Below are 27,167 nucleotides of genomic sequence, written 5' to 3' on the forward strand. Positions count from 1 at the left end.
TTCCTATGTGCACATTTTCAAGCAGTAAAGGAAATCTATATGGCAGTTAAACATGCAACACTAATATAAATGTTGTTGACAAGACAGGGACTTTCGGGTGCTGTTATTGACCGAGTCGAGGCACCAAGACAAAAAGCCTGCCTTCAGTCTATATTGAGAAGCCAATCTTAAACCATGCTAAGTGTAGATAAATCTCATAGACTTCATTGGACTCGCTCCCACAACTACGTAAAGAAACACAATCCCATACATATATCATGGAGTCCACTGGTTGTACAGACTCTGGAACTGGGCCTTAGTTCTAGACACCCACCCCATTACAAATAGTTAGAGAACCATACATTGTGTACTCAGCAGATTAAGACATGTGATATTTCATTAATATGCCGTACATGCAAATTTGCCCTGGAAAAATGATGACAATTCTTGTTAAGAGGAGATAACCCCCTCTTTCCATCTGGCAAGACTCAGCGTTTTTATTTTTGCAGGTACTTGAAAAATAGCCACTTGATCCTATCACAGGTAGCTGAACAAAACAGCTAAAAAGCACAATGATGCCTCTGTGCGTAGCTTTTTAAAGGTGAACAGAGAAGGGGGAGAAAATGCTTCTACACAATGGTATTCCAATTCCAAGCATGTTTACCCCAGCAATTTCAAAGGACCTCACCTCCAGCTTATACGTATATTGTTCTAAGACTGTAGCATAAAGGAAGACCCAGAGGCCAACCTTTCCATGTTAGCCTGAAGTACCTTAAGCAGCAAACAGGTTTCAAGGTGAGCTGAGCTAGTGTTTCCAACAGGTCCTCCCCAAACACCCCTTTTGCAACTCTTACCTGCCCCTCCCCCCCCAGGCCCTTACCCAGCTATAAAACAGACTGGGGGAAATGACTCTAGATTCAGGTAGGTAGCCTTGTTGGTCTGACGCAGTAGAAATATATTTTAAAAATTGTCCAGTAGCACCTTAGAGACCAACTAAGTTTGTTCTTGGCATGAGCTTTCGTGTGCATGCACACTTCTTCAGATAAAATGACTGGGGGAAATGACTGGTGTCAGAATCCCAAAACTTCTGACCTCCACTGGAAAGTTCCCAAAGCATGACAATGCCAAGGCCGGGAAGCATTTGCCACCACTGTGCGTTGCAAGATGTAATCACACCCCTCTCCCCAAACCTCCCACACACAGGCCTTTAATTCATGCACACACACACACACACATACACGTATGTCTATTGTTTGCTCACTCCATCAATTAACCTGCAGATAGGGAACAGAGACCAGAGTATAAGATCCAGCTCCACTTCTCATTTTCTCCATTTCTGCAGCAAACCCTCATTTCTGAGGAAGCGCACCAAGGGTGTAGTAGGTTGGATAGCATCCACACTGTCCTGTGAACACGAAAACAAGCGTGCGCGCCTTTCACACACCCACACCCCCTTCCTCACCCACCTGCATAGAAGCGGATGAGGCAGCCGGTCTCCGAGTCCATGCCCTCCTCCTGCACCCGCCACAGGTCCCGGAAGCCCAGCTGCGAGAGGTAGTCGTTTTGGACCTGCAAGGGCTGCTCGTGAGGCTCCAGCCGGCGGGCGGTCTCCCCATGTAGCTGCACGTACAAGGCCGGAGGCGGCGGCGGCGGGGAGGCGGCGGCGGCGGCATCCCCGGCGGAAGAGGGATCCCCTCCCGGCGCCTTCCCCGCGCCGGGGGACTCCCCCGCGGCTCGGCCCCCCCGGGGGTTCTCCGCGTGCGCCGGCGGCAGGCCGCCCAGGCGGGCCCGGCGGCTCCTGCCAGGCCCCGATCCGGCCCCTTCCCCCTCCGCCGTTGCCGGGCCAGGAGGAGGAGGGTCCGCCTCTAACTCCTCCGACGAAGACGAGGAGCCGCCGCCGCCGCCGCTGTAGGCGTCCAGCCGGTCCGAGGTGCTCTCCGCGCTGGGGCTGAAGCTCTCCGTGTCCGAGCCCCCCAGGAGGGACGGGCAGGAGAGCGGCGGGCCCGATAGGTAGAGCTGCGCAGGTGGCGGAGGAGGAAAGGCCCGCCCGGGGCTGCAGTCGGAGGGCGACAGGCAGGGGCGGCCACCTGCGCGGCCGTTCTCCCCGCCGCCGAGAGCCAAGCGCCCCGGTCGGGGAGCCGCCTCGCCGCCGCCCCCCAAACCGCTGGGGGTCCCCCGACGGTTTCGCGGCCTCCTCCCGGCCGGTATCGGGGTCAGGCTGCCAGCTGGGCAAGTCGAAGCCTCCGCGGGGCCGGGCAGCGCCTCTTCTGCTCCCCCGGGCTCGGCGGACGGGTCTGCCGCAAAATCGCCGTCCATTTCTCCTTCCTCCTCCTCCTCTTCTTCCTCCTCTTCCTCCCCTTCTTCTTCATGGGGGCCGCGCGCCTCTGCGGTGGTTGCTGCCGCCGCCGCCGCCTTCCCCAAGACCCGGACGGCGCTGCTGCCCGCTCCACGGTGCCCGAGCTGTAACAACCGCGACGCCACCTCGGCCGCCGTCGTCTCCAGGGTGCAAAGCACCGGCCGCAGGTAGCAGCCGCCGCCGCCGCCGCCCCCTCGCTGCTGGTGATGGTGGTGGTGGTGGTAGTAGTAGACATGGACGCATCCCCGCTGGAGGTCCCGTCGCACCCAGTCCCGCTCCGGCGGCTGCAGAGGCTGGAGCTGCCGGGGCGTCTTGGGCAGCAGGAGCAGCGCCTTCCGATCCAGGCTGCGGGTGCCCAGCGAGGCGGCAGCAGCGGCGGCGGCGGCGGCGGCCGAGGAGGAAGACGACGACGACGAGGCGGCGGCCGAGAGGTTCCTTTTCAGCCTGCCCCTCCGCAGCAGAAGCGAGTTGGCGCCGCCGCCGCCGCTGCTGGGGACGGCCGCCGCTGCCGGAGTCCCGTTGGCCGCCAGCGTGAGGGAAGCCGCGCCGCCGCCGCCAGCCGCGGCCCCTCGCCTCCTTCGCCGCTGCGGGCCGCCCCCGGCTACACCCTCTGCTGCTGCTGCGACAGCAACGGCTGCTGCTGCTGCTTCGCCGCTTCTCAGCGGGCCGGGTCCTCCGCCCTCGGTGCCGGCCTGGCCCGCGTAGCCGGGCCGCTCCCGCTTGCCGGCCGTCGGGGCCGCCGCCGCTGCCCTGCTCCCGCGCTGAGGTTGCTGCGCAGGTTCCATTGTGGAACGCGGAGACACGCCGCGTTCCAAAGCGGCGGGCGGGGGGCGGGGGGGGCGCGATTATGTAGCAACTGCGAACATTCCGTCGCTGTCGCCGCGTTCCATTCGGCTCAAGCCCGCCGCCGCCGCCGCCGCGCAGCTGCTGCCAGCGCCATTAGGGACTGGAGGGTGGGGGGAGGATCAGGAGCAGCAGCAGCAGCAAGCAAGCAAGCGGCCACCGCCTCCTCCGCCTCCTCCCACCCGGCCCGGCCTCCACCTCGGAGGCTCCTTATGAATATTAATTGCAGCAGGCCTCGTCGGAGCGGCGCGATTTTTCGTCTCTTGCACCCCGCCTCCCAGTCCCCTCTATTAGCAACGCCTTCTCAATATTCATGAGGAGGGGGGGTGACGCCATCCCTCGTGAGGTAGCAAGGGGCGGGGCTCCGGCGATAAACAAAACGTGACAACCTGCGCCGCTTTTCTCCCTTTACCCACCCGCCCACGAGGAGGAGCGTGGGAAGCCCGACGCTGCCGGGAAATGTAGTCCTCGGGCCCGGCGAGGCCTCCGCGAGGAGCTACCAGCTGAGACTACGTATCCCACAAGGCACCGCGCCCTTCCCGTCGGGCGGGAGCCGGGCCTCTCCCGCCCTTGCTTGCTCCTGCCCGCCTACTGCCCGATGTTGCAGTTGCCCTTGACCCCCCCCCCGGGCGTACCTGTCCGCCCTTAACCTTTGCATATCATTGCAGAGTGGGAACTTTTGCTTTTAAACGAGCATACGAATTAACCTTTGCAGAGAGACGCTGTCAAACGGGCTAATGCATGCAAGCAAGCTCTGCCGTTGGCTGTGTTAGCCCCACGAGTGAAACGCGGAATCAATGCACTTTGCAAGTTTTGTTTTTTAATACTGCTCTTTTGTGCGCATGCATTTCTGTGCAAAAGACCTGTTTTGATTGTAAAAATAGAAATAACAACAAATGTGCCTTCAGCGGCTGGTTGTGGGGAAAGGCAGACTGCAGCCTTTTCTTTGGGCTGATGGAAACAAAATGGAAGTAGAGGCATGGAGGGAGCAAAACATCACTACAGGCAGGTTTTGGGTTTTGTTTGTTTGTTTGTTTGTTTGTTTGTTTGTTTGTTTGTTTGTTTGTTTTTGCAACCAGAACTCAAATTATCTGTCAGGAGAGCTGAGCGGGCCTGGCCCACCTCCTTCCCAAGCTAGCAAGCCCCACCTGGCCTGGCCAGGACGCAGGCTGTTACACCTTCTGGGCTTGATGAGGCATGTGACCTGGCCTGAGCCTACTCCAGCTGAGGAATAGGGCAACTCCTCCCCAAGCTAGCGAGCCCCAGCTGGGCTGTGGGTCCTTGCCTGCCTTCCCTCAGAACTGACAGCTATAAGTTCTGGAATCCTGAGGTCAGGGGTGGTATGTCCCCTTTTGCCACTTGGGGCAAAACAGGAAGTGCCACTCTGCCACACCACCCCCACACCCCGTGGGACACTCATTCACCAAGGGTTTTCAGGAGTGATTCCCAAACCGCCACAGCACATTGGCCTACCATAAGTAAGAATAAATGTTCTTATGAGCCCACAATTATGGAGGAGGAATCATTAACTGCTCTAATTTAGTTTTCTTCTGCAGAGGATGCATTCAAACACTCTAACAAATAAATCTTTCTCAGATGTAAAAGCGAAGTGTCTCTGTTTCTAAATTTAAAAAGAATAATGCATTTCAGGCATTAAAAGTAAGGAAAACACCGGTTTACAATCAACACATGTCCTACCATTAGGCAGAGTGTTTTGGGGTACCATTGAAGGGCAGCCAAAGATTATTTACTAAGATTCTTGCTGCATTTTTCTTCAGAGAGAGAGAGAGAGAGGTACTTGGGTGATTTTGTCTCAGTAGCCAAAATGACTTGGCCAGCCCATGTTTCTCTGTGTGTGTATGTTGTGAATTGCTGCTCCTCTGCAAGCAGCAAAATGTCTAGCTGTATATGTGTTTTTTTTCCCCTTCCCAAAGCACTGACAGAGAATTGCTTGAGTTGCTGGAAGTCACCTTGCCAAAGCCATCCTCAAAAGTGCAGGGAGCTAGAGCTAGGCCTGCTCCTACGTTCACAGCTAGCATTATCCAAATGAATGTTCCAAGTTGATAATATGAATTTCAATGGGCTGGTTTTTCTGTTTCTGTTCTATTAACATATAGCCGTGGTGGTACACTCCAAGGTCGCCAGAATTGGTAACATCAGGATTTGTTTACAACATCTGCACAGGTCACTGAAACTCTGTACTGACTTCTCCACACTTTATTTTGCGATCGGGAAGTCAGCGCAAGGCTGGAAGGGAACAGAGGTGGGACAGCTAAAATCACTATGAGCCTGCCCATATTATTAGCTTGAAATGCAGTGAGGTCATTTCTCCTCCGCTGTGTTTCAAGCCATATTTGCATGGTGTTCACATCAGAGAGGGGGAACGGACGTGCAATGTCTCTTAGGGTATGTTCACATTACCACTTACTCCGCATCAAGTTTTCTAATCTGATTGAAGCTGGTTTGAGGGGGGCGCAATGTGTCACACAGCAATATTTGTTAAGCAGCTATAGGATCAATGTGTATTGTGTCTAACATCATGTGAATGGGGCTTTTAAAATTATCAGTGGGAGCACACTGGATGCAGAGAAAGTGATTTTGTGAATATACCTTGTATCTGTTTCTGTTACAAAGAGCATAGGTTGTATTTTTAATGTGTTTTCTCCAGTCAGAGTTAAGCACCACTGCCACTTACAGATTCCCTTGTGAAACACATTTGTCAAAATAATGGGTGGTTCTAGGTCCCATGGAACATGGTGGAACTTACTCCCCAGTAAACAAGCATGCAGCTTTTATTTTCAGCCCCTTAAATCAACCTGAGACTTAGATCCCATCTGCACTATACAGTTAAAGCGAAACCGTACCAATTTAAACAGTCATGACTACCCCCGATGAAACACGAGAATTGTAGCTTGCTATGGATGCTGAGAAATCTCTATTCCCCTTGCAGGGCAACAATTCCAAGTTCCCTGGGATGAGGGATTGGCTGTTGCAAATTGCGCTCGTTAAAAGATTAATCTTCAAAATGCAGTTAATTCTTTGGGTATTTATGTGCCATGAGTCCCTTTTCAAATACAGGGTTCTCAAGTTTGCAGAGGAGAACATTGAGTAATACCTTCAGTATAATAGCTCATCCACCTGAAAACCAGCAAGTAAAAAGTATGTAACTACTAACAGCTTCAAAAATCAAATCAAACAAATATAGTGTTATCCCAACATTCCCATCTTTCTCCTGTTTCGAAAACAACAACCGTAATATTTTCCCGTTATCCCCAGTAACTTATTTATCACACTTAAAACTATAAAAATATTGTCTAAACATAGAAACAATCATTATTTTTCTTTTTCATATTTAAGTGGGTTATTGCCCACAATCCTCATGTTCTTGTCCTATATCCCCTGCTTTGCTATCTCCTCCTTGTCTTATTTTTAGATTATAAGCTCCTTGGAGCAGGGAGACGTGCTTGCTTTATTTTTGTGAAATTGTCGTTTTGTGGGGCACTCTTTAAACAAGTAACGACAGCACTACAACAGTGTCATATAGGCAGATAATACTGCTAATGTTTGACATCTGGGATGGGTGTTGTGCTGAGATCTGGAATTGTCTCAATAAACCTTGCACAACCGCCCTGTGAGTTTAGGCAGTATTACTATCCCCAATAACCCAGACTGGGGAGGATTGCTGACTAAGATAATGGTGGCTCCTTTAAGACCACATTCTGTGTTTGGGTCTGAACCGAGATTTGGAATCAAGGACAAGTTTTTAACGTGTGATTTTACTGTATTTTTGGTTTTTATGGAAGCCGCCCAGAGTGGCTGGGGAGGCCCAGCCAGATGGGCGGGGTATAAATAATAAATTATTATTATTATTATTATTATTATTATTATTATTATTATTATTATAGCCGGCTCACATTCGCACACACCCGACTCAGCCTCTGCAGAGATGCTGCCAAATAGGGACCCCGCTGATGTAAGCAAGCTCTGATGTTTGTGACATTTCAGAGGTGCAACACTGGATCAGTCCACCACCAAAACAAGTTGAAGGTATTCAGTTGTGGTTTCGATTTAGTTCTGTAGCTTCAGTCATGTTATGGTAATATTAATTTCAATACAGATGATTCAAACCTGGGGTGTGTAAAGTTCAGTTGAGAATCGGAGGTGAAATACCTCTGTGGTTATTACTGCACAATCCTACATGTGTCTACTCAGACGTTAAGTCCCACAGAGTTTGGCTGTATATGCCTCATATATTAAAAGCACACAGACACACACAGAGAGAAAGAGTTTATCCCTTACAGAGCTAAAATTACCAGCATCCTTATCAAACTACAGTTCCAGTCATTATTATTATTAATTGCAGGGGAGAATGCTTTAAATGTGCTCCCAGGTAAGTGGGTGCAGGATTCCAGTCTTTGCCACCAATGAATAAATATTCCCTGTTGCTCTTTTCCCTGCACTACAGGATCAGTCTGTTATTAATGACTCTCTCAGTGCAGTCTTTCCAATACTAGCTGATGAATAAAGGAAAACTGCACAAACTGCGCCAATGCTGAAAAGAAAGGCACATAGACTTATTTAGGTTTAGCTCACAGATTAGAATAAGCCCCATGTCACATGAGCCTGAATGTTATGACAGGCTTTTTGGTGGTATGTCATATCTTTACCCAACTCTATTTTCTGTATCAGCATCACCACAAATACCCCTCAGGACTATCCCTATCATTAGGCGGAGTCAGGCCGCTGGTTTTAGATGTCATAAAAGGGCAGCAAATTCTATTCCATTCATAGTTGTTCCATTCTTACTTGCATGGTTCTTGCGCCAAACTCAGGTGCTGTGCTACTTGACTGACAAGGAATTTGCCTCAGGCAGCAAAATGTCTCAGGCATTTTGATACGTTTTGTTTCGCTTTTAAGCACCTTATTGTGTATTCACTGAGAAATCTGGCATTGATCTAGGGCAGCGGTAGGCAACCCAAGGCCCGTGGGCCAGATCACCTTCTAAATCTGCCAATCACCTTCTAAATCCGCCTCGCAGACGGTCTGGGAATCAGCGTGTTTTTACATGAGTAGAATGTGTCCTTTTATTCAAAATGCATCTCTGGGTTATTTGTGGGGCCTACCTGGTGCTTTTACATGAGTAGAATGTGTGCTTTTATTTAAAATGCATCTCTGGATTATTTGTGGGGCATAGGAATTCATTCAATCCCCCCCCCAAATATAGTCCAGCCCCCCCACATGGTCTGAGGAATGGTGGACCGGCCCATGAAAAAGGTTGCTGACCCCTGTTCTAGGGTCATTTCAACCATTCCCTTTATCCCCCCTAATCTGAAGTACAAAGCACATATCATCCCAAATTGTTTTCTGCTGTGAGACCGATGAACTCGCTCCTGGTGCTCATGCATCACACTGTAGGGAGATTCTTGTCTTCTGCCTCTGGGCAGAGTATATACCAGAAGTGCAAGAAGTGTTGAGATCCTCCACATCCCTCACCATCTGCAGAAGATTCCTATAGAATAAGTTATTCATTCATTCATTCATTCATTCATTCATTCATTCTCAGTGGAGTGTTTTTTTCGGCCCAACAGTCACATTTCCTTGTGGGCCACAGGCCACAACCTTTGTGCAGTGGAATATATTCCATCAAAACACAACAGCCAGCCATTTCTACACCAGTGGAAAGAGCAGAGATGGATGCCAGGGAAAAGACAAGCAGGTTGTCAGAGGAGAACTCAGCCCCGGTGAAACCAGATAGCCCAAGCTGGACACCACCAGATGGAGAGGCAATTCTGGTGCCTGCCTTTGTTAGCAAGGAGGCCTCCCTCCCAGAGAGGCATCTGGGGAACAGTCTGGCTTCAAGCCATCTATACTTCCAATGACGTTATGAAAACCACACCAGCCACAAACAAACTTTGCAGGGCATCCTCTACAAGAGGAGTAGCTGCTTGTTGGTCCAGTCCAGAGGTTTGGGATATAAAACCTGTGATTAGTGGTGCCCACCCTACTCTTCCAAAGGAGAGTGCATGGGGTGTGCCAGCATCTTAGCTATACCAAGTATTGCTATTCCCCTGGCTTGCTTCACCGACTTGTAACCTGCAGTCCCGCGCTGGGATGCTGTAGTGATTTGCTCAAGAAAGCTTTCAAAGCTGCTAGACGTGGTAACAAGTCCAGTTTCAAGCTGGGTGAGGAGAGCCAGGACACTTTGCCAGAACTGGTCCATGGCACCTTTCTGTATAAGATCAAACGGTGCCACCTCTCAGTCACAGCCCAACTCACGTTGCCCCATTCAGACACACAATCCTGCCTTCATCCGTTCCCCTCTCCTCCCACCTCACCTAGATGCCTTCCTGTATGGCATGTGCAGTTCTGCACACTGCCAGAGGACATTCGACCTACACAGGACTTGACTGGTGGGAGGTAGGATGAAGGCATCGCCTGTCACAGAAAATGGCTGATGCGTTAACCAAACTAAATCTGTAGACACACCAATGACAACAGGTTATCAGGTAGATGATACTGAAGAAGCATTTTCTGACACTATATTGTACAGACGTGTGCTAGGCAAACTAAACTTCATTGCCAGGTGTTCAAGACCTATCCCTCCTTGGATTTTCACACACATCCTCTCAGAGCTTTGCCACCGGTCCCTCTCTGTCCCAGAGGCAGATCTGGGCAGCAGAAAAACCTTGCTGCTCCTTGCGGGGTGCTGCCTGAGGTGGCCACCACATGTCACTTAATGGGCCTGGAGCTGATGGGAGTTGGCCTCCAATGACATGTGGAAGGCCACAGGTTCCCCATCTCTGGGGTGACCCAATTTTATGGGCTTTCCCCTTGACCAAGATACCCCTGGTTCATTAGCTCAAACTGCCTTTTGAAATACTGGAGGGCATCACAGAGCCTTTTCAGATTTTCTCCAGAGGAAGCCGGAGGGTTTCACTGTTCACAGATTGATTAATAACTGCAGCTTCTGCTTGTAGCTGCATGCATCTCCTCCTGCCGACGTTCACTGTGTAAGGCTGCAGCAAAACATTCTGCCAAATGTTTGTTCGAAAATGCTACGTTCTGTCCTAAAGTGAGAGATATTGGCAACAGGCGAGAGACATCATCATTACAGGAGACAGAAAAGAACCTTTTTCTCCAGCAAGCCTTCCGAATGCGTTTTCAGCCAGCAAAGCAAAGCTGACTGTTATAACAGTTAATGCAAAGGTTGGCTGCAAGGCTGAAGTCACTTACTTGCAGAAGTAGTAGCGACATCGAAATTGTAGGAACCTCAAAGTTTGCTGCCAAAAAGAAGAAAAATACATCACCACCTCTCCAGTTTCACACTTTGGTTATTAGCAGTGGCGTAGCGTGGGTTGTCAGCACCCGGGGCAAGGCAAGTAATTTGCGCCCCCTAACCCGTGGATTTGTGCCCCCTAACCCGTGGATTTGCGCCCCCTAACCCTAACCCCCAGATGTTGCGCCCGGTGCGGCCGGCCCCCCCTGCACCCCCCACGCTACGCCACTGGTTATTAGGGTTGCAAGCTTTATCCATCAGTTGGCTGGAGCATGGTGCTGATAGCACCAAGGTTGCAGGTTCAATCCCATAAGGGATAGCTGCATATTCTTGCATTGCAGTGGGTTCAACTAGATGATCCTCAGGGTCCCTTCCAACTCTTTGATTCTATGGCTCTATCTAAAGCTTTATTTGATTAATCACTTTTATCAGTGGGACTGAACTTTCCAAGCACACTTGTTTATATTTTGGTCTGAGTGTGTTAACATCACGAATGATTCAGAATGGTATGTTAAAACCAACCTTCTATCAACTGACCACCTAGTAATCAAAAGTTGTTCCAAAAAGGCACCGGAAACAGTTTTTATAATGACACATAAATGCATTTCGATTTAAGGATTAACTGATGAAAAGGCAATTGATTGGTGTACAGGGGGAATTAACCACAGACAACCATGGTAATTATCCTTATGTGTCCTAAACATCGAAGAGTCTCATGGCACCTTAAAGACTAACAACTTTTTAAAAATGACATATGCTTTCTCTTCAGGTCCATGAAGCATCCTCCTTAGTTGCGGGTACAGAGGACAGGGGTGGAACTGCAAGCAGTGAGGTCAGAGGGAAATGAAATGCAAAAAGTATAGACAGAGAGAATTCAATTAGAGCTTGAAGGGTGAGGAGCACAGTGAAAGTTAAGAACAGAATGAATGTTAAGTTGATTGCGCAACCACACCTTATCCACTGCTCTTGCAAAAGGTATGTGAGCTTTCTTTGCATAAATGCTAGCTCTAATTTAATTGCCACTTTCTCTATTTTTTTGCATTTCATTTCTCTCTGACCTTACTGCTTACAATCCACCTTCCAGATATATATACCTGGGACTTAAGATTATTTATATATACAGAGGCAAATTTAGAAATAATTCCTCAAATTTAAATAGAAATGGTTCTTTAAGTTGGACTTAGACCAGGAAGGCTTTCAAACAAAAGACACCTTCAAACAAAGGAATGGCATCTAAAAATTGGGACACTTGGCAACCTATGAATGTTTTGTGCACCTGTTGTGGGTTCTGTCCCCCCCCCCCAAGCATATGACACAATAAATCTGTTAGTCTTTAAGGTGTCAGTTCTGCTATAACAGACTCAAAGGCGCCTATCCACCATAACAATTAAATTTGAATAAATTCAAAAAATAAAAAATTGTCCAGTGGCACCTTAGAGACCAACTTAGTTTGTTCTGGGTATAAGCTTTCGTGTGCATGCACACTTTTTCAGATACCAAATAAATTGGTAATTAAATTGGAAATACTGATATTTAACTGGGTTTTGTGTTGATTTGTGTCCTGTCTAAATACTATGACACGCCTACTGCTAATAGCTTGACTTTTTGACCTCACTTTGTAAAATTAGTTTCTTCTTCTCTCAGGGTAGATCTATCTGTCTACCAACCCATTTTGATTATCACTTCCTATTTCTGACGAAGTGGGCTCTGGGCCCATGAAACCTGACACTCCAATAAATCTGTTAGTCTTAAAGGCGCCACAAAACTCTTTTTATTCATGTAGGCAACTGGTCAGCAATTTTCAGAATGGAAAACACACAAACGTTAAGCAAACAACTTCTAGCAGAGTAAAATAAAGATTGCAAGTATTTGTGAAAGACTCACAAAGCAATACAGAGATATAAATCCATCCAAAGATACCAATGGCCAATGCTAAGATTAGAGTTCACAGAAGGATTACTTTGCTGCCTCCATTGCATCCTTACTGTGGCACCCAGCAGAATTTCCCCAGGTAATATTCCAAAGAAGTCTATTCCAAAGAAGAAGGTAGAGGCAACAGTTGGCTCACTGTGACCTGTTGGAAAAGCAACCTGAAGATAAAAATGCCTGCATCCAACAGGACCTTGACTCCAGTTGAATCATTTGGATCTCAAGTGTCTAGTCCTGTTGTGTTGGATGCATTTCAGTCAGTAAGGCTCAAGGAAGTGGACAAGCTGCTTGATTCAGTCCAGGTGATCTTCTGTGTTCTTGCCCCTTGCCCCTCAATGCTGATAAAGACTCAGTTACTGTTATGTACTGAAGTTCTCACCCTGGGCCAGGGTGTAGATAGTTCAGGTCCACATATGCAAATAAGGGATCGAAAGTGACGTTCAGTGATTGGCTAGTTACAGAAAATTGTTACTGTTCCGTTCTAGTGGAGCTCTATATAAGCAGGCTGGCTGAACCCTTCAGTTCAGTTCTGTTCTGGCCTGTGAATAAACAAGAGCTGTTTGAAGAATCGCTGTGTCGTCTGATATGTTCACCCACAACTTAACAGTTCCAATGCTTGTTAGGTTATTATAAGTTCTCATCAATTACACACACACACACACACACACACACACACACACACACACATTCATATGTATACACACACACACACACACACACACACACACACACACAAACACTCCTATATATATATAGAGAGAGAGAGAGAGAGCAAGCTAGTATTCTCATTCCTTAGCACAGCTGAGCTTGACAACTATCCTAAGTAAGCAATTTTTGTAACCCTGGATTCCGTCCCATGGAGTAATTTTGCAAATGCGTTTTAGATGCAACTAAATATAAAACATTGCCTAGGTGCGCCATTGCCTATATGGTCAGGATGCAGCTAAATATAAAGCAGCCTTTGGCTGTGTGATCATTGGCACCAATCCTCAGGCCCACAGCTCACTGGCTTCACAACAGGATGCCTTAACTTGCCTCAGCAGCACTCTGCTCCAGGAGGCCACTTCACACCCGAGATGCAAAGAACTCTGCGGGAGTTGACCTACAGGGATTTCTCTACAAGTTGGGAGATTTTCACTGGTGTAATAATTGTATCTGCACTGTGATAGAAGTGGTGTCTGGACAGCATTGTATGTCTTTCGGTCAAAGGATTGTTCATCATGCAGTGAGTTCTGAGGGTCAGGTTGAGAGGCCACGTTCAACCTCAAGGAACTTCACCTGTGGTAATTGTTACAAGGCACTCAGTTTCTGATCCTTGTGGTTATAGGGCTAACCTGAAAAGCTTATTTGTTTCTCAAGCCAGAGGGAGAAGTCTGAGAGAGAGAAAAGGGAAAGGAAAGGAAATACAGTGGTACCTCAGGTTACAGACGCTTCAGGTTACAGACTCCATTAACCCAGAAATAGTACCTGGGGTTAAGAACTTTGCTTCAGGATGAGAACAGAAATTGTGCGGCGGCAGCGGGAGGTCCCATTAGCTAAAGTGGTACCTCAGGTTAAGAACAGTTTCAGGTTAAGAACGGACCTCCAGAACGAATTAAGTTCTTAACCCAAGGTACCACTGTAGCTAGAAAGGAGAGCTGTACATAACCAGGAACTGCAGAGATTAGGCAGTTTCATGTCTCGATTAGCAATTATCTACATCTAGGTCCGTAGGCCTCTAGTCAAAACATACATTGGGCGGAGAAAGCAAATTTGTGAAATCAGAATGATATATACTAAGGGGGTTTATGCAGATTTGCACAAACATTCAAACAGAAAACATGTATTGACTTTTATTTTATGGTCGCAAAGTATTTCTTTCTTCAAAGCACAAGATTCTAGCCCTGCTGTACGGGGCAAACAGAGGCCTGCCACCTTCTTCTAGACATACAATCTTCAACATTACCTGCAAATGCCCCCACTACACAAAGGCATAGTAAAGATTGCTATCTGTTAGGAGAGTAGTGTTGAATTATTAGGTTATTTAATCAAAAGGAGAAGCCTTCCCTGGAGATCACTTTGCTTGCTTCGTTTCCATTTGTAATCTAATGAGAGTTGGAATGGGATTGCACTCGCCCACAGCTCTGCAAATAAATGAGTTGGACAAGAAGACTCCAGCTTTTTGCAAAACATTTCAAAATTCTCTCTCTCTCTCTCTCTCTCTCTCTCTCTCACACACACACACACACACACACACACACAGGTTGTGCACTCTCAAAACTGGGGTCTGAATCCAAGCACACAGAAGCCACACAATCCATCAGTTTCTTGTAATCTCTTGAAAAATGCGGCAGATTCATGTGCTTTCCTTGAAACCAGCTTCCATCCAATTTGAAAAGGTAAGGTGCGGATAGGCAGAGGTGTGTACATTTCAGGCATCCATTGCAAATCCAGAGATGAAAGCTTCATTGAATAGGATTTTTTTTTGGGGGGGGGGGATACAGGTGAGGAAAACAAATCAGGTAGCGATGTGTACAGCAATGTAAAATGCAACTTGAAACACAGTCAGGAGCGTTAGGAGAAGAGTAGTAAAGGTAGAAAGGTAAAGGACCCCTGGACAATTAAGTCCAGTCAAAGGCGACTATGGGGTTGCGGCTCTCATTTCGCTTCAGGCTGAGTGAGCCAGCGTTTGTCCACAGACAGCTTTCCGGGTCATGTGGCCAGCATGACTAAACCACTTCTGGCGCAATGGAACACTGTAACACTGTGCAGCAGTACCTATTAATCTACTTGCACTGGTGTGCTTTCAAACTGCCAGGTTGACAGAAGCTGGGACAGAGCAACGGGAGCTCACCCCATCGAGTGGATTCGAACCACTGACATTCCGATCAGCAAGTCCAAGAGGCTCAGTTGTTTAGACCACAGCGCCACCTGCCTAGCACCCACCTAGCACAGCCTTAAGCACTGCCATAGCAGTCAGAGGCGACTGAAAATTGCTTGCAGGTGAGTCCATGGAATTCCATGCAGGCAGGGGTGGGCTTTGGTCATCTTTTGAAATATTTGTGCCCTGTGTGAGGCCAAAGTTTGCACACCCAAATGGATCTTCTCAATTTTGCGCCCCTGGGCTTGGTGCCCTGTGAGGGGAACTTCCTGAATCACCGGTGTCGGTGCACTCTAATGGAGGGGAGATGAGGTACTCTGTCTGTCATCATCACCAAGTAAAACAACAATAACTACAATAGTAGCAGCAACAAGAAGGCTACTGCAGCTGAGGCAGAGTTCTCCCCTCTTCTTCCACCAGCTCAGCAGGCTGGTAACTTTTGTAGGTTTATTTACTAGGCTGATCTAACAACGGGTTTTGTAATTACAAAGTGCATGAGTTGATGCTTTGCATATAAAATCCAAAGAGAGATTCTGAAGTGGACATAGGACAGTTCAACCACCACCCCATTTTTGTATGAGTGAAACGGCAGGGAAGCATTTATCTTCACCTTGGTTAAAATTAGGTGGAACTACCACAAGCCAAGGGGACGCAGGTGGCGCTGTGGGTTAAACCACAGAGCTTAGGACTTGCCGATCAAAAGGTCAGCAGTTCGAATCCCCGCGATGAGGTGAGCTCCTGTTGCTCGGTCCCAGTTCCTGCCAACCTAGCAGTTCGAAAGCACAAAGTGCAAGTAGATAAATAGGTACCGCTCTGGCGGGTAGGTAAACGGTGTTTCCGTGTGCTGCTCTGGTTCGCCAGAAGTGGCTTAGTCATGCTGGCCACATGACTCGGAAGCTGTCTGCGGACAAACGCCAGCTCCCTCGGCCAATAAAGCGAGATGAGTGCCGCAACCCCAGAGTCGGTCACGACTAGACCTAATGGTAAGGGGTCCTTTACCTTACCACAAGCCAAATGAAATTCCTTTGGGGTTGCAGATTTGATCCACAGACTACTGGATGACCATCCTCTTGAAAACAGAGTGAATAGATGTGGAGGCAATGAAGGAAAATATTTCACTTTCCACCAGGCTGAAACCCAATTTGAATATAGTTAATACTGTTTGCATCGGAAGCAATGCAAATGCCTTTTAAATATCGGGTAGCTACAAATAACCCATTTTTGTTACATAATCAAGTGCCAAGACTGCCAAGCTTTCATTGTGTACTCAAAGCTGAATATATTTACTTGGAGGAAAACCAGATTGATTTCATTTTCTGGCATATTTATTAATGCCTGAGCAAATGAATCTAGGGCACACCAAGTCAAGATCAATATTTATGCAGCCTACTTTAGGGAAAGAGAGATGCTTCTGAACAGCAGGGGGGTCTTAGCATTATGATTATTATTTTCCTGAATTTTTTCCCCTCTGTCTTGGATTTGGTTTCATGTGCACCATTTAAACTACTTAGGTACTCACTGTAAGCTAAAGAGAGCTCTGCTGCTGACACAGAGAAAATAGATGGGCGCTTGAACCATCAACTACTAAACCACTATTTCTTACTAGCAATATTCAATCCATTTAAGGTAAGTCGTTTCCTCTGCCGTGGACTCCAGAAAAAACCTTGCATCAGGCTTATAATACTTGGTGGCTATTTCTAAAATAGCCTGAAACCATTCCAAGTGAGGGTGGCGCTGTGGTCTAAACGACTGAGCCTCTTGGGCTTGATGATCAGGAGGTCAGCGGTTCGAATCCGTGCAATGGGGTGAGCTCCCGTTGCTCTGTTGCAGCTCCTGCCAACCTAGCAGTTGAAAAGCATGCTAGTGCAAGTAGATAAATAGGTATCACTGCGGCGGGAAGGTAAACGGCGTTTCCATGCACTCTGGTTTCCATCATGGTGTTACGTTGCACCAGAAGCGGTTTAGTCCTGCTGGCCACATGACCAGGAAAGCTGTCTGTGGATAAATGCTAGCTCCCCCGGCCTGAAAGCGAGATGAGCGCTGCAACCCCATAGTCGCCTTTGACTGGACTTAACCATGCAGGGGCCCTTTGCAGATCCTAACATGCCCATTTCCAATAATTTCCTGTGCATTTGCCAAAATACACTAGTTCCATTGGTTGCTTATTCCTTCCCCGCCCTGTCAAGAGTAAGACATCAACTTGGCCTCTGCTTTAGCTTCACCCTTAAGTCCCAGGACTGTAGTAGCTTTGTGAATGCAGATCAGACAGAGTTTGCAAATGTGGCCAGACTACAAGTTAGGTTAGTCATGTGTTTTGCTCTTGAGTGTAAGATTTTTATCTCACAGATAATGGGCACAATGAAGAGCAGGATCCTGGTGTAAGTGGGGAGGGTTTTAAGCCTCTCCCTGCCCCCATCCCAAGACAAATCAGGTCCCCACATCTGCTATTTGCACAGAGGGAGGGAAGCTCCTACTGGAGAAAATATGAGTGTTTTCCCCATGATATCTTTTATCTAGCTATTGAGCATTTGGCTACTAGACGAGGGGGCTCAGGAAGTTCCTTTCCTATTCTGTTTTATAATTCTTGTGCTAACCTATTTATTTACTTGAGAAACAGATGGAGAATATGAATATGAAATAAATGAAGAAATACATAAGCTCCCCTTTCAGCAGTGGTCTCTCACTAGACATTTCGTTTTCCAGAGGCAGAAAATCCAAATATTCACAAGGCTGCTGAAAAAGTAATGTGTGTAGCCTTTTTGAGTAAAATCAGTTCCAGAAAACTCTGATATCTTCAGATGAATTCCACTACTGTGGTGGTATACCTGTATCTGGATCATGCCACTTCAGACTGATTGAATGCCCATCTTACAAAACAAATCACAGCAGATAGAAAACTATACGTTAAGATAGAAGGCTGGGTTAGAATTCTCTCCCTTGATGTTTGGCATTCTACAAGAATGAACTCCAGCTCTGAGTAGCCTCTGCCAACATAGTCAATGTTCAGAGAGGATGTGAGTTGATATCTGACAACATCGGGGGGGGGTGGCGGCTACAGTTTCCTCATTACTTTTTTATATATAGACATTTCAAATGTTTTTCATTACCTAAGTTGCACAACAAACATAACCCATCAAAAATTGAACAGAAGAGAAAAAGGACATTACAAAATCTGGAGCATGAGCCACTGGGCAAAATCAGAAACAAAAATACCAAGAGTCTTCTATATGCAGACCCTGCAGAAAATTTTCTAATAAATGCAGTATTTGAATTAATACAAAGAGAAAAGAAACATTTAACAAATCCATACGTTGGAGCACGCCCTAAGGACTTGCCTTCTGTTATCTGAAATACTTGCATAAGCAATAAAGCTCCACCAATCTCTTGCAAATGTGCCTCTGTGCTTATTTCCTCTAGCTATTCTTTGTTTACATTTAACTTTCCCTGTCAGGGCTATCTGCCAAAACCTTTTACAGTGTGCTGTTAAATTAGCTCCTTTAAAAACCTTCCAAAAAGGGGCAACAGTTATACACACAGCTACCAGTGAGCATCATGTCAGGGGGTTCATCTGTAAAGCCCATAAAAAGGTAAAAGTAAAGGACCCCTGACAGTTAAGTCCAGTCGCGAACGACTCTGGGGTTGTGGCGCTCATCTCGCTTTTCCGGCCGAGGGAGCCAACGTTTGTCCGCAGACAGTTTTTCCGGGTCATGTCGCCAGCATGACTAAGCCGCTTCTGGCAAAACCACAGCAGTGCACGGAAATGCTGTTTACCTTCCCGCCGGAGCGGTATTTATCTACTTGCACTTTGACGTGCTTTCAAACTGCTAGGTTGGCAGGAACTGGGACCGAGCAACAGGAGCTCACCTCATCGCGGGGAATCGAACCGCCGACCTTCCGATCAGCAAGCCCAAGGCTCAGTGGTTTACACCACAGCATCACCCACGTCAAGCCCATACAGATGACAAATCTGTAAACAGTTTCCCCATTACACTGGTACACCAGCAACAGTGGGATTTGCATATGCATATGTATATGTTTGTGATGGCAGTGGTACCCTCTTGGAGCTGCAACCATTGCTCACCAGGACAGGGTGGGTGGGACTAGGCAGCAGTGAGCTCAGGGATGCTCCGGGTTGATGATGGCCTCAAAGCTGTGTGCACACCTGTGGTACAGCAAAGGCAAAAGACCCCCTGAGCTTGCCACTGCCATAATAGGGTGACACTATTGTTCCAACCCGCTCACAGACCCTCCAAGTGTCCCAGTTTTCCAGGGACAGCTCCGGATTTACAGAAACCATCCCAGTTTCTGATTTGATCCTGGAATGTCCCCTTTTTCCCTAGGGCATCCCTATTTACATCCAATAAATGTTGGAGGCTATGGAGTTATGCAACCTCCTGAGGCAAGGAGATAAGTAACCATACAACCTTTAGAAGACACCTGAAGGCTGCCACTGTATAGGGAGTTTTTCAAAATTTTTAATGTTTTGCTATGTTTTCATATACAGTGGTACCTCAGGTTACATACGCTTCAGGTTACATACGCTTCAGGTTACAGACTCTGCTAACCCAGAAATAGTACCTCAGGTTAAAAACTTTACTTCAGGATGAGAACAGAAATCGTGCTCTGGTGGCGCGGCGGCAGTGGGAGGCCCCATTAGCTAAAGTGGTACCTCAGGTTAAGAACAGTTTCAGTTTAAGAATGTACCTCTGGAATGAATTAAGTACTTAACCTGAGGTACCACTGTATGATGGAAACTGCCCAGAGTGTCTGGGGCGACCCAGTCAGAAGGGTGGGGTATAAATAATAAAAGTATTATTACAGTGGTACCTCGGGTTAAGTACTTAATTCGTTCCGGAGGTCCATTCTTAAACTGAAACTGTTCTTCACCTGAAGCAGCACTTTAGCTAATGGGGCCTCCCGCTGCCACTCAATTTCTGTTCTCATCCTGAAGCAAAGTTCTTAACCTGAGGTATTATTTCTGGGTTAGTGGAGTCTAACCTGAAGTGTCTGTAACCTGAAGCATATGTAACCCGAGGTACCACTGTATTAGGAATGGGACATCCCTATTTTCACTGGAGAAATGTTGGAGGGTATGCACCACAAAGAGGAGGCACACCTTTCTGGGTAATGAACTCAGTGCCTCATGTTGTTTTCCTTAATTCATGTGAGGGCAGTTTAATGCAACGACAGGAACAGGTAGGATCAACGAGACTCTAATGCCTGCAGAATATTTCAACACTTTGCCAACACTGTCAAAAGAGCTTCAAGCAACCACAGCCCCTTATCTAACAAAGCTGAGAAGAGGGTGAAGACTTCCCGAGGGAAAGCTGGGAGGGGAAGCTGAATGGAGCTGAATGAATTATTGTTCTTAGGTGACTCAACGGCAGTTTCATCAGAGGCTTAATTCCTCCCAGATATTAGCAATCCGGAGTTAAACCGATCTGAGTAATAACAAAAGAATTTGGTTCAGATCCAAATGCCTTTCCCCTCTGAGTCGCTCAAGTTTCCTTTAATATTAATTCTGTAACTGCGGGAAGGGAAATTGTTGGAATTCAATATGGTCCCCTTCTTAGTTGACCACTGGCTGTCCTGCACAGAGGTGGCTGGCAACCTTGGAAAATAGTGAACAGGCTTGAACCAGAAGCATCCTTCCTCCTCCCCCATCAGTGTCAGCACAGCAGCAAACTTATGAAGAGCCTGGGAAGATCTCAGAGAGGCAAAACTAGTGGACTCTCTAGGATATTCCAGCTGTTTCACGATTCTTTCCTGCAACAATTAACACCTTTTCCTAAGAGAGTGTGTGACTTCCAGAAGGAAGAGTGGTAATCCCACCTTGTTTTTCCTCCTTGCAGAACTTCCTGCAGCTGTTCTTTGCTCTTGCAGATTGCCCCATTATATTTTGTTTAATGCTGTGTGTTATGATTGGTAGGTTTCTTCGTGTAGCGGTATTATTTATTTATATTTATACCCCGCCCATCTGGCTGAGTTTCCCCAGCCACTCTGGGCGGCTTCCAATCGAGTGTTAAAAACAATACAGCATTAAATATTAAAAACTTCCCTAAACAGGGCTGCCTTCAGATGTCTTTTAAAGATAAGATATCTGTTTATTTCCTTCACATCTGAAGGGAGGGCATTCCACAGGGTGGGTGCCACTGCGAGAAGGCCCTCTGTCTGATTCCTTGTAACTTGGCTTCTCGCAATGAGGGAACCGCCAGAAGGCCCTCGGCCCTGGATCTCAGTGTCCAGGCTGAACGATGGGGGTGGAGACGCTCCTTCAGGTATACAGAATGATACCAAATTGTATGGGAAACAGTCCTACTAGAAAAATTAACCAATAAACTGAAACTGACACAGGGACAAATAGAAGAAGACACCTTCACCCCGTTACGGCTCCCCTTTATCACATACACAGCCCAACAAGACAACGACAAAAATCCACCAACAGCATACAAATCAGTATGGCTAACCTGACTCAAAATGCACACACGCCCCACTCACACATGAAAACGAAGACCACCACAGCCAACCACAAATGAATAACCACACCCTAGGCCAACCCCAACCTCTCACCACCAAAGGAACACAAGTGAACAGCAAAGAACCTGCACAAGCAACGCTGACACCAAATCCTACATATAATAAGTAAAATAGAAACATCACCACCCAACCCCCCCACCTTCCCCCCCACCTCTTTCCCCCTTTTCTTCCTAATGTCTCAACAAATGAATCTGATTTGTAAAAATGTTACATGGGGGGGGGGGAATATGAAAGAGAGACATTGCACAAACTTTTGTAAATCAAGAAAATCTTTAATTAAAAAAATAATAACCATAGAGTTGGAAGGGACCCCCAAGGGTAATCTAGGCCAACCCCCTGCAATGCAGGAATCTTAGCAAAAGCGTCCATGACAGATGGCTGTGTTAATAGTCGTGAAATGATTTGCTAGACCCCGCCCCATAATTCCGGTGACATTGTTCTTTTTGGTGTTCCCACCAAAGATCTCTCACCTGTGGCTCCTAGAAGCTGTCAGCATGTGACAGCAGCCACACCCTGGAAATGGCTGACTAAATTAGGTGAGAGTAGCTGTGGCGTTTGCCCGTTTGTTTGAAAATGTCTGTACAGGGGGAGAGAAAGAGTTAATAGGTAGACCAATAGAAAAGCCAGAGGCGGAGCCCACCTGTTTATAAAAGGGCTTAGCCCAAGGTTTGGTTGGTTGGTTAATGGCAGTTGGGAAAGCAGTTGGCAGACAGATGGAAATAGAGAGACAGTTAGTGCAGTTGGTTCTTGTGTGAGGGGAGGTAGAAGAGTTAGAGACAGGATAAAATAAGACTAAGAAGGTAAAGAGTAACAATGTTTTGAATGCAGTTGAAGTTTATTTGTGTCTGCAATAAACTACACTCTTCTTTGTTAACTTAAGAACCTGGCTGAGACTAAGTGATTTATCGGGGAGGACCTGGTTGGTGGCAGCGGATTAGTGGTGTACGGGTCAATAGTCCGTGAGACGACTGGGGGCTCCGTACGAATGCCACAGTAGCCAATGGGTCTCAAACACTGAGTTTGGGACTTCATCTACATTCAAAGACAGACCCCAGCGGACTGAGCAGACAAGACCAACAGTGGGTCCAATGATCAAGAAGGCTATTTCTGCACGTGCTGTAGAGGGAAGCATGGGGCAGATGGGACTCATCAGTCTGGGAAGGTATCTTATCTAGGATAAGGAAAATTTTGATCCTCAATTTCCGCTGCCTTAAGGGATATCTTTGGGAGAAGAAAAAGCTGAGAAGTAAACCCTGTACAAATCTGGAGTGGAATCCCTAAGAAGGTTGGATGGCGCCTTGTATGCCTCTTTTGGGCATCTCCTGCAGCAAAGCTGGTACCAAATGTACTGCTCTCATGAGCATAGCCAAGGGGGTCAGGGGGGCCAGCTGTCCTTCCGCCTACATCAAGTAAAACAATAGGAATACTTAACTAACTGACCAATCACGCCCGTGTTTTGTTAGCCCCAAAATGGAAAAGGAGTGAGGTCCCAACTAAAGAACGGCAACTGAAGTTGATGGAATATGCACAACTCGCAGACTTAACATATAGAATAAGAGAACAAGAAGAACGTATGTTTGGAGAAGATTGGAAAACGTTTATTGAATCATGGGAAATAATTGTGTACAGCTGAAAATGCTGGCAGCATTAAGATGAATTCAACAGTGTAAACAAGTTTTGATGGATGTAATAATGGAATACTGAATGGTATAAAGGTAAAGGTAAAGGGACCCCTGACCATTAGGTCCAGTCGTGACCGACTCTGGGGTTGCGGCTCTCATCTCGCTTTATTGGCCGAGGGAGCCAGAGTATAGCTTCCGGGTCATGTGGCCAGCACGACTATGCCACTTCTGGCGAACCAGAGCAGCACATGGAAACGCCGTCTACCTTCCCGCTGGAGCGGCACCTATTTATCTACTTGCGCTTTGACGTGCTTTCAAACTGCTAGGTTGGCAGGAGCAGGGACCGAGCAACGAGAGTTCACCCCGCCACGGGGATTCGAACTGCCGATCTTCTGATCAGCAAGTCCTAGGCTCTGTGGTTTAACCCACAGCGCCACCCGCATCCCACTGAATAGTATAGTTTTTGTAAAATATGCAGGGATTTATGATATGCAAAATGAACCATGGAAAGAGAAGAAGGCAAGTCACTGATATCTTAAGGATGTAAAATGGGTATTGTTCTTCTTCCTTTGGACCACATCAGCGAGTCTGGGCAGCCCAGGACCTCCATACACAGCAGTCTAAACGCCCCAAGGAGGTACCTTCGGTGCTCCTAATGCAGCTGTTTGGCTTCACCCCCCAGAAGCACACCCCATTGTCTCTTGAGACAGACGGATAGCAAAAACAATAACAGCAATTCTCATTGGGGGTCTTCTTTTACATACCATAATTTGTTAGTAGAAAGATATTGATTTTAGGATCAAACTCCTAATTACATATGACTCCGAATTTAATTCCGGTAGCCCAAGGGTAGCCAATGTGGTACCCTAGAGATGTTTCGTACTCCAACTCCCATCAACCCCAGACAGCATGGCAGGGTGGTGAGAGTCGTAGTCCCGGACACCAGGAAAGCACCGCTTTGACTATACCTGCAATAAACCACTCAGCTCCGCCCACCTTTATGGCGCAAACACAAAGGCACAGCACAATTTCAGTTGGATGTAAATGTGCACTCGATAGAGGCCATAGTGCTTGTAGGCGTGAGTCCACAGGGACCAATGCAAAGGGCTGAGTTATTAATCATTCTTGTGAAAGTGAAATTAAACACAGTGACTATGTGACAGAAAATTCGGCGCACGGTTCATTTTTTTACTTTGCAAATATGTAACTAGGAAATAACAAGCCTGTCACAGTTATGTTGACAAAGAGCTTTCCATTACAGAATAACCCGAGGACTGGCTCATTTCTGTTTGAAATAGATTATATAATGCTTCTTATTAGATACTGAAAATGTTAGGGCTCCGAGTATAATTACAGTACATAGCTCAGGTCAGCAATAGAAGATATGGCATTGTACAACCTATACGCCATGGGAAATAGCTATGCAATGTCACACAGAGGTCTTTCATTTACCTGGTGACACTATCGTAGGTGAAAGTCAAAACATGCCTTTATATAGAAGCCATATTTCCATCTCAATTATGTGAGTGAAAACACGGCTGCTAAATTATATTTAATATATAATCTGCAATGTGTTAATTTGGTTACTAACAGCTTACTGCCTCTACTGTTAGAAGAAGTATATTTCTGGAAACCACAGGAGTGAAAAATGGGACTCTGTTTTCCCAAACATATGAATAAACTAAACTAAACTAAACTGTAGCAGTCCCGAAGAGGTCTGGGCAGTTGCAGTACAGTGGTACCTCGGGTTACAGACGCTTCAGGTTACAGACTCTACTAACCCAGAAATAGTACCTTGGGTTAAGAACTTTGCTTCAGGATGAGAACAGAAATCGTGCTCCGGCGGCGCGGCGGCAGCAGGAGGCCCCATTAGCTAAAGTGATGCTTCAGGTTAAGAACAGTTTCAGGTTAAGAACGGACCTCCGGAACGAATTAAGTACTTAACCCGAGGTACCACTGTACCTTCTAATGTTGAAGAGCGAACAACTGTAGCATGAAATCAGATTCCTAACCCCAAATTATTTTATTTGTAATTTCAATATTGATATACCTCTGAACACTGAGAAGTGCTGCTTACAGGTAAGATTTAAAAACCACAAAACACAAAACAGAAACCAGAATAAAACAAGCTCCAGGAGTCTAGGCCAAGGTCTTTATTACTTCTGCTGCAGCTAAAGCCATTACCAAGAATATAGTGGCTGTGGCAAAATCTGAAAATGCTCCTGAAAGATGAATTTCATGCAGTAAAATCTGTGCAACTACTACCAGTTGGCAGGGTTAGAAATCGTGTCGATCCCAAAGGCCTAGTAATTTAAAAAATATATTAAGTAGAAGAAAGAAAAAAAGGGAGGTTATCATGAAAAAGCAAGAGAGTTAAACACCCACACACCCAAAACTAAAAAAATGAAAGAATCTCAGTGGATGTTAAGATCACCCAGGGGTGGAGGAAGGGGGGTACAGTGGGTGCGGGCCGCCCCGGGTGTCACCACTGAGGAGGGTGACAAAATGCCAGGCGGCACTCACCACAGGGGCTGCAGTGCACCCGAGCCATGTGTCTCTCCCGGGTGGCTTGAGCTCACACAGGCTCTGCGCTGCCCAGACGGTCCCCCCACTGCCTCCCCTCCCAGCTGTAGGGCAGCTGAGTGGGGGGAGGCAGGCAGACTCTGGAGGCCCCGCGGCGCACCGCGAAATCCTCTGCCGCTGAGATCACCTCTTGTATTTTTTTGATCGATATAGGAGGGCACTGTCTGTTGACACCAGATTGTAAAAGCAGAAAACGAGGAAATCTGTCCCTGAAGGGGCACATGAAACCAAGCTGCAAAAAGGTTGCATTGATTTAAATAAACTTTACCCCAGAGCTTTGCAAACTGTGTGTCGTGACATGTTAGCGTGTCGGCTGCAGTGTGTAGCTGCGTCGCACAAATGCTCTCCACGCTCCTCCCAGGGCTGGAAAGGGGTTTTTTTAACCTCCGGTTTGCTACTAAAACTGAATTACTGTGTTGCAAAATGATGCATGTCCAAAAAGTTTGCCACCAACATGAAAAGTCTGGAAAATTCTGCTTTACCTTATTCTCTTTTGAGATTCCCTCTTCTCCCTCGCCCCAAATTATATTTGGACAGGTCTACCTTCCTTTCGCTTTTTAACCCCCTTTGTTTCCTGTTGCTCCCAATGCTTTGCCTTAAATGCCGCTCATTTCACCCCTAAAAGGGTGGAATTCCTTTTTTAAAAAAATGCTTCATTATGATACATTGTTTTAAAATGTTACGCAATGTTATCACAGTTCTGATAATTCAGTGTTGGAGCAGTGTTCAAATCCCAAAATAAAGTTACAGTGGTACCTTGGGTTAAGTACTTAATTCGTTCCAGAGGTCCGTTCTTAACCTGAAACTGTTCTTAACCTGAAGCACCACTTTAGCTAATGGGGCCTCCTGCTGCCACTGCGCCGCCGGAGCACGATTTCTGTTCTCATCCTGAAGCAAAGTTCTTAACTTGAAGTACTATTTCTGGGTTAGCAGAGTCTGTAACCTGAAGCGTATGTAACCTGAAGCATATGTAACCCGAGGTACCACTGTATTCAGTGCTTATATAGATCACAGGGCAAGAATCTGAAACTGCAGTGACCCAGTTCGTACATTTAGTGCAAAGTGAGCAATAATGTCAGGTTCCTGGAGCAAAAATTGCAATCCGAAAGTGTTACTTTGGTTCCATGTTGCATCCAAACCAGGCTCATGGTTTGTCTTGCTCTGTGAAAACCACAAGCTGTA

General features: G+C 46.8%; 2 protein-coding genes across 5 annotated transcripts in view; one reads left to right on the forward strand and one right to left on the reverse strand.

Moving 5' to 3' along the window:
• The window catches only part of PHLPP1 (PH domain and leucine rich repeat protein phosphatase 1), a 164,031-nt gene extending 160,724 nt beyond the window's left edge, over window positions 1-3,307 (reverse strand). For all 4 annotated transcript variants that reach the window (XR_014159122.1, XR_014159123.1, XR_014159124.1 and 1 more), the window contains exon 1: window positions 1,446-3,307. Coding sequence is in view for 1 of the 4 variants with exons in the window: in XM_081872961.1 (XP_081729087.1) it covers window positions 1,446-3,120 (1,675 nt within the window). In the remaining 3 variants the exon portion in view is untranslated. The remainder of the gene's footprint in view (window positions 1-1,445) is intronic.
• The window catches only part of PIGN (phosphatidylinositol glycan anchor biosynthesis class N), a 336,158-nt gene that overhangs the window by 32,286 nt on the left and 276,705 nt on the right, over window positions 1-27,167 (forward strand). The window lies entirely within an intron of this gene.

The sequence above is a fragment of the Podarcis erhardii genome (genome assembly GCF_964252035.2).
Source record: "Podarcis erhardii genome assembly, chromosome: 8".
In the NCBI taxonomy this organism is placed as follows: domain Eukaryota; kingdom Metazoa; phylum Chordata; class Lepidosauria; order Squamata; family Lacertidae; genus Podarcis; species Podarcis erhardii.